Source organism: Clarias gariepinus, chromosome 22 (assembly GCF_024256425.1).
Source record: "Clarias gariepinus isolate MV-2021 ecotype Netherlands chromosome 22, CGAR_prim_01v2, whole genome shotgun sequence".
Lineage (NCBI taxonomy): Eukaryota > Metazoa > Chordata > Actinopteri > Siluriformes > Clariidae > Clarias > Clarias gariepinus.
This window is the reverse complement of record NC_071121.1, coordinates 11,172,004-11,187,566: the sequence shown is the minus strand read 5'-3', so window position 1 is coordinate 11,187,566 and position 15,563 is coordinate 11,172,004. Positions and strand designations below refer to the sequence as shown.

At 40.6% G+C, this 15,563-nt stretch overlaps 2 protein-coding genes across 6 annotated transcripts in view; one reads left to right on the top strand and one right to left on the bottom strand.

The window, feature by feature from the left end:
• Positions 1-185: 185 nt before the first annotated feature.
• Positions 186-6,032, top strand: dhrs3a (dehydrogenase/reductase (SDR family) member 3a). Its single transcript, XM_053483327.1, has 7 exons — positions 186-273; positions 363-629; positions 3,390-3,533; positions 3,887-4,006; positions 4,867-5,105; positions 5,214-5,339; positions 5,440-6,032. The coding sequence occupies exons 2-7, from the start codon at positions 435-437 to the stop codon at positions 5,522-5,524; spliced, it is 909 nt and encodes a 302-aa protein (XP_053339302.1). The 5' UTR covers positions 186-273; positions 363-434; the 3' UTR covers positions 5,525-6,032.
• Positions 6,033-7,922: 1,890 nt separating this feature from the next.
• The window catches only part of vps13d (vacuolar protein sorting 13 homolog D), a 61,304-nt gene continuing 53,663 nt past the window's right edge, over positions 7,923-15,563 (bottom strand). For all 5 annotated transcript variants that reach the window (XM_053482081.1, XM_053482077.1, XM_053482078.1 and 2 more), the window contains 3 exons: positions 13,852-13,983; positions 11,285-11,525; positions 7,923-11,160 (listed from right to left, as the gene is read on the bottom strand). In XM_053482081.1, the coding sequence (XP_053338056.1) occupies positions 11,029-11,160; positions 11,285-11,525; positions 13,852-13,983 (505 nt within the window). In that variant the 3' untranslated portion in view covers positions 7,923-11,028. The remainder of the gene's footprint in view (positions 11,161-11,284; positions 11,526-13,851; positions 13,984-15,563) is intronic.

Here is a 15,563-nt window from a genome sequence, read left to right as displayed (position 1 = left end):
GTGTTTGACTTCCATCGTCCAAGCGCGGAACCATGCAGTGGTGATGAGCTCCTGAGAGTCTGCGGCGTCCTCAGCGCCTCCATCAGCCTGCGAGCGCTCTGATCTCTGATGCTGAGGCGGTACATAAGAGCACCGTCCCACTTCTCTCACTTCAGTGCGTCAGCTCTAAACCCGGTCTCAGTGCGCGTCAGTCAGTCAGACTTGAGTCAGTCCGTCACTTGACTCAGCTCCACCGGGACACCTGGCTCACAGGTCGACTCCACCGTACCTGAGGTGTGTGCGCGCGCTAGCGAGCGCGGCGGCTTCTTCTTCTTCTTTCTTTTTTTTTTTTTGACGCTGAGATTTCCTGATATTGACTGCAGGAGCGAGAGCCGCTGACAGCTCAGGATTTCCAAACACGCGTAAACTAGACGTATTTTTTGTTGATCAGTGTGATGGATGTGAAGATGTTGTGCTGCGCGCTGCTTTTCCCGCTCCAAATCTTCCTCTGCGTCCTGAAAGCCGCGGCGCGTCTGCTGATGCCGCACAAGCGCAAAGATCTCGGCGTGGATGTGGTGCTGATCACCGGGGGAGGCAGAGGAATCGGGCGACACTTGGCCAAAGAGTTCGCCAAGCAAGGAGCCAAAAAGGTACGAAAAGTCCACTCACGTGCTACATGTGGGATTATAGGGGAGTGTTGGTCCTCAATGCATGGGCAGCTCCAGGTAACTTATGGCTAGGGTGTATATATATATACACACACACACACAGTATATATATATATACACCTATTCTGGCTCAACTCATTCTGATTCAGCTTATTTTGGCTCAGCTCATGATAAAATGTATGTAACATGTAGTACTGACATAGATAGATCTGTTTCTACTTTGGCTTAGCTCTTTGTAAAATGCATGCAATATCAGTTTAAGGAGTGTACTAGATCATAAAACAATAATTGCATACACTTCAAAGTTAAATAGTGAACTTGTTGCACAAAATCTTTCCACATATCCACTATGTTCCATTTACATTACACCACCTACAGTAACAGACGCCCTTATCCAAAACTTCATACGTTTTTACTTCATTACACATCTACAGTAAGGAAGTTAAGAATTCAAGGGCCCAACAGGGACAACTTGGTGGCTTGAACCCCATAGTCCAATGGCGTAACCGCTTTGCTCATTTTAGAAGTTTTGCATCCACACTATACTTTCTCCACGTGATGGCATTAGTTAACGTGTCTAGACTTTAGACTTCGCACTTGGGAGTCCAATGAATGCAGACTCGGTTGTGTTTCATGTGCCTCCTCAGATTCTCCTCTGCAGGCACACAAACACAGGTGTTTCCGAAGCCTTTCTGCCTTTACAAATGCCCCACAATGGAGTGCTGACAGGCAAGACTGACTGTTTTGTTGAGTTTAAATGATCTGTGACTTTTTAACCTTCTCCCTCATAACTTCCCTGTACTCAAGGGGGGGGGGGGATTGTGTGTGTGGGGGGGACCTTACATTGAACCAAAAGTTCACCAAAGTTCAAACGCATCGTGGCTACGATTTTCTTGGCAGAACAGTCAAATTTCAAAGCTCGAAAAACAATCCTTCAAATTCTCACCCAAACCCTACAGAATGATATCCGATATCATTTAGGTGGAAGTTTTGTTTTGTTTTCCAGTGAGACTGAGTGGCAGGAATAACTGTTCTACTTTACAAGATTGTGTGTGTGAGGCAAAGTGAGCAAAGGTGAATGCTCCCGAGTGTAGGTGTGTACATCTGTGGATGTGTGTGGGTGGGTGTGGGTGTGTGAATGGATCACATGCAGGTGGTGAAGTAGGCAAAAAAGCACCTTACAGATTGGTTATTACAGCCAAGTTCATTGGTAGGTCAGCCAGTTTTAGTGGAGTAGGGCTGGTGATGTCATCAGTGTTATTGTGCAGGCTGCAGGAAGGCTCAAACTGAAAGCCACAGGAATAGAGCTGAGTGAGTGAGTGTGTGTGTGTGTGTGTGTGTGTAAGCCAAACGAAGCAGGCACACACATGTCAGAAAGAGTCATTCCGGCTTATCTGCTGTAGTGAACTGTAAAGTATAATGGAAATATAGCCTTGATTCTTGGAAAGATTCTTAATGCTTACTCAATATACATATCAGAAGGCCCCATATGCCTAGGAAACTGATTCATCAAATGATTCGTCGAAGGACAGAGAGAAAAAGAGAAAAAACATTGCGTGTATCTATCTTCAAAGCAGATTTTCCATAAGGAAACTGCAGAGTATGTAAATGGTGTCATGTTAGGGTAAACGCACAGAGGCAGGAGCTCCATGGCCCAAGCCTGACCCCAGGCTCCAGTGGCCCTGCTGCTTAAACTTTTCCTGATAATCAGATGCTGTTTGTGTGTGTGTGCGCGCGTGTGGGTGTGTTGATTGCGACACTGATCGGGCACGAGCCAGGAGGGCTTGCCGTTCTTTCGAGAGCCCACACCTGTTCCCTACTGATCCAAGTACTTTCTCTATTTCTGTCTTTCTGTTTTTCCTCTTCTCGCTCGCCGAGATATTAAGCAGACAAGAAAGAATTCATCAGGCGACTGAACCGTGTAATGCCTTTGAGCGTGTGTGTTTGTGTATGAGTGAGAGAGATGAAGATGGACGGGCCAAGGGAGGAGGACTCATTCTTGTGTTACCTTTCTCTGACCCCCTCCCTGAATGACACATCTAATAGCCAGTGAGCGGAGCAGCCCCCGCAGGCCGACCCCGTCTGCTATCACTCTCACTGGCTCTCCTGCAGAAAGATTCAGGAATACATCATTGGACTTTTCCCCCAAAGAAACCCTGGCTCTTTGTTTGTGTAATGATTTTTGGCGATCACAGGGATCGCTGTATGTTCTGGGTTGTGTTAAAGGACTACTTTCGAGTTCCTCAACCTCAAGTCCTATAAAAGACTTGTATAGTGTATGTGCAACTTCCACAGGGGAATAAGAAAAGGAAAGAAAACCTGTTGGTGCAAAAGCTCCAACATTGACTTAAAGTCAAAGGTCGTTAACGAAGTCAATAAAGATTTGTGTCAGATCATTATGTCAAATATGTTTATGTTGGGCAGTTCAAAGTAAACATAGAAATGCCTTAATTTTGGTCTTATTGCTCATAGATAAAAAAAAAAAATTGAGAAAAAGAATGAGCAACTGGAGTTCTCTTATTGTACAACTCTAAAATTTGTGCTGTATAATCAAATATTATAACTAACAATTTAATTCAATTGAACTTTCATTACTAAGATGTGAATCAACCGGACGTATGTTGAAATCCTTGTCTGTGGTAATCTCATGCATGATGACAAGGATGAGAAAAGCTTAGAATATATTCCTAGAATCCTCAAACAAGTTAAACTGCACTGTTCTGATTTTGATTCTCCCCTCAGATAGTTCTTTGGGGCCGTACGGAGAAGTGCCTGCGAGAGACGTGCGAGGAGATCTCCGCGACGGGGACAGAATGCCACTACTTTGTGTGTGACGTGGGAAACAGGGAGGAAGTGTACGAGCAGGCCAAGGTGGTGAGGGAAAAGGTAACGTGAAACACGCCATGTTTGCACTACCCACTGCACCTTCAAGGAGCGGAATGTTATTTCAGTCCGTGAAAAGGCGGTGCCTTGAGGAACATGATGTCCATCAACATTAGGTTAAAGGAATTCAATTACAACAGCTGAACACCTGAAGGCAGATTTAGTGAACAGGTCTTCCATTTGAGTTGTAATACAGCACGAGTAGGGTTTATAGAACAAGTTGTCGACAGGAAAATGAGTACGGACACTGGGTAAAACCGAAACCTGTTAACTGAAGAAGAAGGAAATGTTTTGAATGTTTAATGTGCAGATGTACAGCACGAGTATAAGCTGGAATGTTTCTGCTTCTTTAAAAGGTTGGCGATGTGACTATTCTGGTGAACAATGCAGCAGTGGTTCATGGGAAAAGTCTGATGAATAGCGACGACGATGCCCTTCTAAAAACCCAGCACATCAACACACTCGGCCAGTTCTGGGTAAGCGAAATCACAAACGCCAGCGTTCAGGCCCGTTCGGTTCTCTTGCAACAGTTTTATCCTGCAGTAACCTTCTAATGAACCCGACAATTGCACATGGGCTTCTTTGTGCATTTCAAAACATCCCATACTCATTTAAACACTTTTCCAATCATTTGGCTTGCTTTGTCTGTTTTGGAATATTCCCCTCATAATTAATCAATGTTATAGCCAAGAAGAGGGAATTAAAGTCTGTTTTAAACATCACATTGCTCATATAAAACGATCAAGAGGCTCCTTATAGAGACATTCGGAAACAACAAACCCAGCCATGATAACTGGCCGCTCTTCAAAATACGTCCCAGAGCTGCATTTCCAATAAAACACAGAGACTGAAGTTACAGGAATGTTTAGAGGAAATCTGATAGATTCTATCAGCCGCGATGTTTGTCTGCATTGTTCGTAACAAATTTATAGCCGACGATAATCAGAGGTGACGTTCATATGCTTTCGATATATGTTAAGAAACCACTGCAGAAGGTGGTAGTTAATTTGTTGAGCTCCTAATTTAAAACACATGAAGAGGTTGAAAGAGGAGCCTTTGATATGTTGGGGCACGGCAAGGCCAGCGGACAGATGTAATAATAGTAGTTCGCAATCTATTAATCCTTTGACTTGAGATCAAACACCAAACATGGCCAAAATTCAAACATCTGCTAAACGAATCGGTTTAACAGGCCGCGTGATTTTCGGGACTTACTAAATCCCAAGGCTTCGCAACAATCCTCACCGTATATTCCTTAGTAGAAATTCCTCAAGCTAGCTGTAGGAACAGTCTGAAGAAGCTGAATAATGCGGAACGTCTCTTTTCCCCCCAACAGACCACGAAGGCTTTCTTGCCTCGCATGCTGGAGCTGCGCCACGGCCACGTGGTGTGCATCAACTCCATCCTCTCGCTCTCGTCCATCCCTGGGGCCATCGACTACTGCACGTCCAAAGCATCAGCCTACGCCTTCATGGAGAGTCTGACTCTCGGCTTGCTTGACTGTCCAGGAGTTGACTGCACCACTGTACTACCCTTCCACACAGACACGGAGATGTTCCAGGGCATGCGAGTCAGGTACTCTAATATTTCCCGGGCAAGCGGTCCAAATGCAAATTAAGGTTATTTCATGAATATCATTATTTCCACTCTGGGGTCAAATCATTCTGTATTTCTGATCGTCAGGTTCCCCCAGCTGTTTCCTCCTCTGAATCCCGAAATGGTTGCTCACAGGACCGTAGACGCAGTCAGGACTAACACTGCGTTCGTTGTTCTTCCATGGACCATGCACTTTCTCGTCATCCTCAAGAGGTCGGTTTTCTAACACTGTTGTTTCATTTCTTTAGAAAAAGGAGTGTCCATGTAACCACTTGAGTTACTTTAATGTTTTGTTTTGTTTTTCCCCCCACAGCCTCTTGCCACAGGGTGCTCTAGAGGAAATCCACAAGTTCGCAGGAAGCTACACATGCATGAACACATTCAAGGGACGGACTTAAATAAATAATTGCACGGAGGATGGAATGTGAAAAATCCTTTAATCAAACTTAACGCAAGCACCGTGTCCCTGAAACAGCGAACAAGTTGTAGCTAAGGACTCCAGGATCATAGGGATCGGTGTATCACGGTGGCTTGTTTATCCAGCACAGATTTTACAATGGATGTAATTCATCATGAAGTCATGATTCGTAGTTGCGTCTGGTGGAACTTTTGACATGTTAGTCTGAAAGACTGAAAGACTTGCTGACAAGCTTGCACCATGAGCTTGGTGGGGATACAGACTGCATAACTGATCGATTTTTCCTGGAAACATCTGAAGTCTACAAGTAAAATTACACACAGATGCCACGGATTTAGTAAAAGTTGTAGAATATTACTAATTTTACATGCTTTTGTTTTTTAGGTAACTCGATGCAAGTTCCTTCTCCGGCATGTTGCAAATAAATCCAGTGTATCTATATCTCAACTTTAATGTCAGCACTAAATAAACAGTATTTGATATTACAATAGCGCCAGCGAGCAATATTTTGTGTGGATTCATTCGGGTTAGAAACGTACGTCCCTGGCAGTGAGTTTGTTCTTTCCAGGCCAAAACTCACAGGCATTTCATGGTCAGCATTCCTGCGCCGCAGGCCGGCCAAATATAAGCTCATGGCGCTCATGGTAGGGTTGTCAAAACACAGGCTGTACTTCAACAGGAAAGCATGCTGCAAAGGGCCGGCCACCGGAGGGCTAGTGGATGACTTTCAGTGGGTTTATGCAAATAATCATGGCTTACCTTCATCGTTTTTAGCTCTGTCAAATGTGCTGTAGGTAAAAAAAAAAAAAAAAAAAGCATTTCTAGACTTAAGATCAGAGGATTGTGGACGCATTATAATATGTTAAACTATCACATTTCACTAATTTTAAGCACAACACATGAATGTAAACACGTTTAAGGCTGTAATATTTGTCCCCTCCTGACTATAATAAAATCTGAACAATTGATTAGAAACTTTCAAAGTTAAAATGCACAAGTTTTCAGTTAGTTTTTCCCCCCTTTCCCCCTAACCAGTGTGACACGAAATTGAAGATAGCGTTTTAAAAACTTTGGACCTCCACACAGCCACCTTTGCCAGTGGAAGTTTTTCATGTGGGATCATGACATATCACTGTGTCATGGGCTGCATGTGTGTTGGAAAAGTTAGCTCAAATCTCAGAGGGCGAGTTCAGAGCAAGGTTAGCCAAATAAGAGATTAATGTGAGGAGGCTGTTGGATGGACAGTTCACCCTGTGATGAACTCTGTCAAGGGAATAGAAACGCTTCATGAGAGCCAGCACAGGTGGAAAAGACGGACCATATCGGCTGTTCAGAGGCACCGCGGGGGCACGTCACACTTCATAACCCTGTTACAGTACATAACCTTGATACGGTTACATGTTAGTCCTGGACATGAGCTAGGTGTATGATTATGTGCTTGTTGCTACATCCATCAAAATACTCCGGTCTAAATCTGACATTTAAACTTCTCTTCAACGTGTTTCATTTTATTTAACGTTTTTCTTCAAATTCTATTGCTGTGACCTCACAGCATTCTTTTCAGTCTTTAATATGGTTTCAGGTTCAATAAGTTTTAGTTAGAACAGCTGAAATTACCAAGTCAATTTCTTAAACACATTCTTCCCCTCAAAACACATTTAAAAAAATTCACATTAAGCCGATATGTCAAGCAAATCCTGGAAATCAGGTAGAATGCTGAAAGAAATGCCATAAACATTTTTCCACCCATTTGGATCATGATATAGCAAGGTACAATATTTAGACAGATTATCCAGAATACACAGTGAAATCCTTAAGTCAAACTTGGCGCTGTTAACAGCCTGGGCTCCATGGGCCGGCTGGCATTGTGTACATCCATCATTACCTCATGTGCAAGCGGGGGAAAGATAGACAAACGCTCTCTGAGCTGCTCCTCAGTGAGGGGGAGACCCTGGAGCCGCCATTACACTGTCAGTCAAGAAGAAGTATTAAGCCGGAAGGTTATACGTCACCGAGTTTATAAAGAGTTCACACAAGTCTGCAAGAAAGCATTGGGATAAAGATCAACAGTTATAAAACAAATCGTTAAAAAAAGAGCAAAGCTGATTCATAGGTCAATGTGTGTGCTTATCAAACAAAACAAACATAAATACATTCCTCTGAATCTGGTCAGGTACAGGGACTGGACTGGAAATGAGAGCAAATCTTTCCAGAAATGAGAGGCAAAAAAGTTATTCAGGAAGCCTGGAGAATTATTTCTCAAGAAAAGTCTGGCTCTTTGGAAGCAAAATATTAATTAATGATGGGTGGCCCATGACTTTTGCACAGTACAGAACAGTACAGAGGCAGAAAACGAAACAAAAAGCTTTATCTGAATCTAAAAACCATGTTTTATTAGGATTTACAATATATACACTTAGAACAACATGAGATTTATACAATGTGTGATTCATCTGACAATTCTGGGCAGTTGTCTTTTCCTGTAAAATTTCACACTGCTGTACCGAACTTGTACATCACGTGTCCTCTTACTCAACTTGCTTATGTGGAAGAAATCAACAAGAGTTCCTTCATACATGTTGATTTTCCTACTAAAAACTTTCACGTTGACTAAAGTGAGCATTACAGGATTCCTACTTAATTAACTTTATTAATATAACCAAAAAAAAAAAACGACCCAAATCAGGCAATCTTCTTCTACGTTTGGAACATTTGGTAGACGGGTTAGCTAACATGACCTCAAATACACACAGCTGGGTATGAAAGAAAAGGATGATTGAATAAATTTAAAATCTTGTCTTTGGTCATTTGTAAACCTGTTAACATACAATGACTATCTTGTAAACATAACTCACACATATATGCATAGGTCAGTGTAGTTTAAATAATTTTAATAGCAGTGGCATAATACATAGAAAAGAAAACAATGCGCAGAAAAAAGTAGGTTTTCAGCTAATTGTCAGAGTGCAGTTATTCAGTAGATTTGCCTATTTCACCTTAATGTGTGTGGTGGTCGGGGAAAACCTGTGGGATTTTACTGTGGCAAAATTCTGGAAAAAAAAAGGGGCCAGTAAGTTATTCTTCTGCTACTTAAGAGGACAAAAAAAAAAGGTTGTTTTGTTTTTTTAATCATGCTGGGTGATGAGCTAGTTTAACAAACAGCAGTACATGCAGCAATCAGTACACCTAATGATGTCTAAAACCTTGCTGGAGAGGTGTGATTTCCTTACACAGCATGAAGCATAAATGTCATGCTCTGATCAGATTGTTAGATGTTTTATGTGCTGCAGCAAAATGTACAAAAGTCGGGTCAGATTTGATTTTTAACAAGTACCGGCTGTCAAAATGGCTGCAATACTGCCATATTATTATCAAAACAAACAAAAGCATTTGCACCATTTATGACAGCTGACCATAACATTGCTGAGTCTAGACCTGACCAACTAAAGCAACCCCAGATCATAACACATAGTGCAGTCGCCACTACGGTTTGCATTATGGGTGCATTGCATCATGTGCTTCCCTTCTTACCCTGTTATGCACCACAATCTGTAATAGGGTCAGTCTGAACTCATCAGACCCATGACCTTTTTCCAATGCTCCAAAGTCCAACCGTTGTCCTCCCTCACTCACTCATCGGCTATACCACTTTATCCTATATACAGGGTCGCAGGGAACCCGCAGGGAATCCTGTAGAGCCTATCCCAGAAGACTTAGAGCACGAGGTGGGGTACACAACGGACAGGGTGGACAATCTATCCACACACATATGGATGCATATACACACACTACGGTCAATTTGGGAACGCCTTTTGGGAGAACTTGCAACCTTTATGCACACAGAAGCCGGGAATGGAGCCTGGCCAGAAAACGAACCCGGACCCTGGAGGTGCAAGGCGACAGTGCTAACTACAAATTGAAATCTTTTTTTCTGATTAGTCTCACTAAGAAGTGCACTTCTTATGGCCACACAGCTGTTTATTCCCAATTCTGTGTTCTCATCGCATTGTGCATGTGTAAATGTGTCAGTTACTTTAAATATTCAATTTAGCTCCGACTTCTACTATTGATTGTTTCTACAATGCCACTTCAACAGGTGTTTAAGTGATTTCTATTCATGATTTTGTTTTGACCGTATATTTCTTCCATGATACTAAGGGGCAACAATATCTTTTCAGGTTTAAGGATTCCTTAACAAAATTTAGATAATTTTTCTTTGCTTATTTGCAGGCCAATAAGCAATCAATGTTTTAGATGATAAATTCATTGGCGTGTTTCATTGAACTTGAAGCTTGGGCATCACCATAATTAAAGTCATTTTAAGTTCAGAATGATAAGAACTTTTCAAAATTTTACTTTGTAGAAAATAATATAGGTTGGACACATATGAAGGGTTTTTACCCAGACTACCACACAATTAAACTACCACACAATTAAATGTAGTGGTGGACAATCGATAAAGAAAAATCAGAATGAGAGGTATACATTTTGAGTTTCTAAAAATAAGTATGATAGCAAAAAAATTCTATTAAAAACAAACAAACAAACAAACAAAACCCAGCAGCAACAAAAAGGCACAAAATCTTGCACTTTCAATCACTTAATTGTAGTAACCTCTATGCACAACATGTCCAAGCTAAATGACAAAGTATTACAGATTATTGTAGTGATTAAATTATTATTTTTGAGTCTCATAACATTCTGTTCTATAGACTTTGGTGAACTGGTTGTGTTTCGAGCAGTAGGCATACTGTTTAAATTATTACCATCATGTTAAGATTTACATGATTTTACATGAGTCTCTCCCCCTAAATCCCACAATCCTGGAAAATAGATTACATAAAAAAACAAAAGATATAAATAAATAGAATTTACGAGGATTCTTTGTCAGGGTTTTTTTTTGTGTGTATGATGAGTTAAATGTGCTGTGAGATATATTTACAATTCCCTGTAGCTATTAATCATGTGTATACACACACACACACTCACACACACTGTAATTGTACATTTGCTACAGTAAGCAATCAGGGCAGCAGCAGTTTCTTAGATCTAGACCAGTGCAATTTCCTCAACCACAGAAATCTCCCATTTATATACGTAGAAATCTATTTAAAGGCAGTTTTGTACAATAATATTTTCCCTCAAAATTCTCTATAATATGTACATGACATACTGGCTATAACTGTGCTATAAACATGTACAAGATTGGTTAGATGCATAACTTTAGCAACATTAACCACTCACAAACTATATAAACATCTGTAAAACAAAATACCAACCTTCTATGTTTAACAGAGGAGTAAAAACTTGCATATATGCCGGTTAAATGTGCTTAATAAAGAATATTACAGTAGACTAGTTGAAACAATGCCTTCAGTCAGAGCGTGTCTACCTAAATTTGTCTACTCACTTCATGTATGCCTTAAAATCAGTGCAAAAAAACAAAAAAAACAAACAGACATCTACCAAATGTGAGTTACGTCATCAGGAGTCCAAAAGTAAACTATCCTCATTCTCGCTGGGCGGCAACATGAGCTGCTGCTCATAGTAAAGGCTCTTGGCATAGTTGATTTCTTGTGAGATCTTCCCTGCCAGACTCTCACTCCGTACATGGACCTGGTGTAAAGCAAGGATCAGCGCTTTAAGATGTGTTTAAGACAAAGAGTGCTCATGGGACAGTTAATTTATTCGCTAAATAAATTATCATGATACATCCAGAATAAATAACAAGCTTTCTTACCATGGGCTTTTGATGCGATGGGCCTGGAATGGCTACCCCACTACTAGTGTTTTCAGCTTTCTTGGTGAGCTGAACATACACTTTCCCATGATCCTTGGACACCAGACAGTGGTAAAGATCATCATATTTTACCTCTAGAAAAATGCTTTCCCGATCCACATAGTCCCCGGGCCTTAGGAAGTACACAACTTTAGAGGAGATGAGCACACAGTAGGTGTCTATGGGCTCCACAGCAATAAAGCTAAAGTAACATAAGATGATGAAAGATACAGTATGAATTATTGTACCCTGCCTGGGCAAAAAAAATAATAAATAATAATAATAATAATAAAATAAAATGCACACACCAATATTTTGTTTAACTGCTATTCTGATAAATGATTACAGCTTGCAATCAGTTGAGTAATTTATGTGTCAAAATAATTCCTTATGCTCCTAGAATCACTGTTTCCACAATTTGAGTCCTGGAATATGACTGTGCCATCAGGAAAGATACTGTAAAATGCTGTAATAACCTGGCCATTCAGTACATCAACTGACTTCATCTAATTGCCAACCCACATTGCTCAGGCTAAATCAGCTGATCACATTGTTGACCAACTGAAGGAACCCCATATCATAACACTGCTCCCAGAGGCTGTGTTATGAAGTGTGGCCACTTAGCATGATGGGTGCATCATCTCCCTTTTTGATCTGACATGCCCATCACCCAGGAATAGGCTCAATCTGAACTCATTGCTTCAAAGTCTAATCTGTATGCTCTGTAGCAAACTGGAGCATTTTTTCCTATTAGGGTCAAGTAGTTTGCTTATTTCTACACAGAAGTTCCGTTCCAATCCTGTTCTCATCACATTGTGTGTATGTGTGAGAAAATATTCGTACTTTCACTATTAGCTATAGCTATGATCTATTCTTATACACACACACAAAATGTGTACATGTAGTTCATTTATAATGTTTATTTATATATGTTATGTATTGTTTTATATTATGTATATGAAGTTTATTTATAATGTTTATTTATAACATTATAAATAAACCCCCTACTCTGTCAAACATTGCATCATACCCCTGCAACTATATACCATAAACAGTTAATAAGCATGACTGAATCTGAAACCACTGAAACCTGGGACACTGTGCTCTCCAAGTTTTCTCATATTTCCACGAATAAATGATTAATGAATTAAAAAGTAATGACATGAAAAGAAAATAACAGCAAGAAGCAGATAGCACAGTGTGGTGTAAATGATGAAGCCATTAGACATTGTAAGTGAAGTGATGTAGTCATAAGCGATGTAGTGCTTTATGACGCTAGCTCTGATGTGCGTGGGAAAGTAGTACATAACAGTTAGTCAGTATGGCTTATGCAGCACCTTCCAATTGTATCTGCCCCATGACATTTTCTAACAAATAACGTTGCATCCATATATCAAAATGTATACAAACCAGTAGCTTTAAAGCACCGTGAATCAGGTTGATTTATGGCCTTTTAAAACTCTAGCGTCTCGTTCTTATTTTCATCCCAGTCCCAATGGAGACCCTAATCTCAACCACAAGTACTTGAATATTTTTGGAAAGCTTTCTAAACTACATACATACACTGTCTGGCCAAAAAAAAGCCACCGCCCGGGTTCAACTAGTTATGAGCCTTCTACTGGATAATTACTGCAGTGCTTTATATGGTTTGGCTGGCAACAAGTTATTTAACCCTAACTAATACATATCGTGAGATCGAGGCTAAGATGTTTCTCTGTTTCAGAAATATTGTTCAGAATCAAGTAAAGAAAATGAGATTGCTGATACTACTGACACTGGGTTTCTCCAATGCATTATTAAAACCTGGAGGAAATGTGATCAAAACTCAAGAGATTGGGACTAAACAGCTTATTATTAAGACAAATCAGGAAAAAAAAGATAACTTTTTTTTTTATGGCTGGTATTTTGTGCAAATTTAAAATGAATACTAAAATAGGTGATTACAGATTGACACTGCGGAGGAAGTGACCATAGAAAAAGCGCAGCGTGGCTGTGTGAGGGGATCTGGTGCGAGAGTCTGCTAGAGAGAATAATGGCTTCTGTGGCACCTCTGAGGGGAGAGAGGTCAGCCAGGCCACAGGAGGGGTACTGATTTGGATGAATTACCCCACAGAGGGAGCAAACACCTATTCTGGCTCAGCTACAAGGCCAGAAGCAAAGCGAAGGCTGAAACCATCTAAAGCTGCCACATGCTCTGATGCTGCAGGTATTTTAATGGATTTAAAAACAAAGGCTTGGTAAAAAAATAAAAAAAAAACACTTTTTTTTTTCTTGTCTCATACTGTATATAAATGCTCATCATACCAGGTAACTTGAAGTAAGGCGATAAAATGCTTTGTCTGTGATAGACAAAAGAAAAAATATATTCTGCATTCTGACAAATTATAAAGTAGCATGCTATTCTTAATTGCTATGTTATTTTTAATGTAAAAACCATCATATTGTTTGTCAGACAAATAACATGTTGATAAGGTGATAAATAAAATGTAATGCTGGGGACGGATGAGAAATTTGAGCTGCATACTTACTATTCAGAGTGGATGTTATCTGTGAGGTGAAAGAGTTGCTCCTGTCCATCGGCCTGCGTGGAGGAGAAGCGAGGCAGCAGACCCTGAGGGCCCTTACAGCAACGCGGTTTCCTTACCCGCTGCACACTCATCCTAAAACACAGACACACACACACACATACAATTTTAAAAACTATTGAAAAATAATAATAAATAAAGCCTGTGCCATTATTATTGTGATTGGTGCACATTGTGGCAGTGAAGAATTGGACTTTGGAAGAATGCAAGCTGCTTCATAAAGAAAAACCTCAGTTTCAAGTCTCATAAAGGCTGAATCTGATTTTGTGCCATCAAAATGAACACTGTACAAACATGTATGAACAGTACAACATTTTGTTTGACCTCCATTCTGGATTACAATACCCCATTGTGAGACACTGTTTATACATTCGAACGCATGTTGTTGCTGAAAGCAGAGGTCTAAAAAGCTGAAAAGATGCACAAATACTTCTAGACAAGCTTACTCATTGATCACAGTTATTTCTTTCTGTCTTATTTGACTAATGAATAACAAGTTGAAGTGTCTTTTAGCTCCCACAGTTGAACACTCATGGTTCATTTTCAGCAGGTCACTGGAGCAGCATGCCTTGGGTCAAACAGGACAAGGAGTTCCAATGTCAAGGCAAAACCTGAGTCTCACTTCTCCTAAGACTGACCCCTTTTCCTTGGCTGCCACCGCAGGCTGAACAAAAAAATTCCTACATCTGGCTTAAATCTGGGCTCACAGTCATTTGATTAGAGCTGATGGTTTCCAGTTGATTCACAAAGACGCCAGTGTATTTCGATTCTCTGTTCTGTTTAAACTGTGCCCTGCATTTCTGCAGCTGCTGCTAATCTAAACCTGAGGTCTGAATTAAAGGCACAAGGGAATAAAACACAAATAAGAATAGATATTGGTAAAAAAGACTGACCATTTGTTAAATTATTAATTGTGGAAACAGACTAATAAGTAATAGTCTAACTGATCTCAATGAACTGAAAACCAGAAGTCCATCTTTTCTTACAAAATTCAAGGGAAAAAAAACCAAGGGGCACGTACAGTAATAAGCTTGAAAATTCTAAAACTGTACAGAGGGTTTTGGAAAAAATAAATGAAAGAAAATCTCATCAACAAGTCAACTGTTATCTGAGGATTTATTTCGTTATTTATTTTTCATGAGAAACCAACATTTCTATGTCCTTGGCTATCTCTCTGATACACAGATCATAATCATAACCATAAGTTATGAGATCTGGCCCCGAGTATCCAATGAGACTTGTAACCCGCCCCCTCCCCCCCCAGCCTCACCCATTGCTCTAAAAGGCAGTTGCACATAATGTCCTATACTCAATTGTGCTGCTGGAACAATAGAGTTCAACTTCAGGTCAGACTCAGGGCTTGGAACCCAGCCAATCAGCTGTCAATGGGCGCAAACAAACAGTCCTTACTGCCGAGAAAAAGCATGATCCGGCAAACCTGAGGGCGGAGCCTGAAACTAATCCAGTGATACAGCAGAGGTGTTTCTTTCAGCACACCATGCCACATCCACATGATCAGGTGAGGTAAACTACTGGGCATTCAAACTGTCTTCAAATCACTCTCACAGCTATGTTCGCACTCCTCGTTCTCTTGTGAATTTATCATGCTCTACGTGGATGACCAATAATCACACGTTTGACTAATATTAAACCAG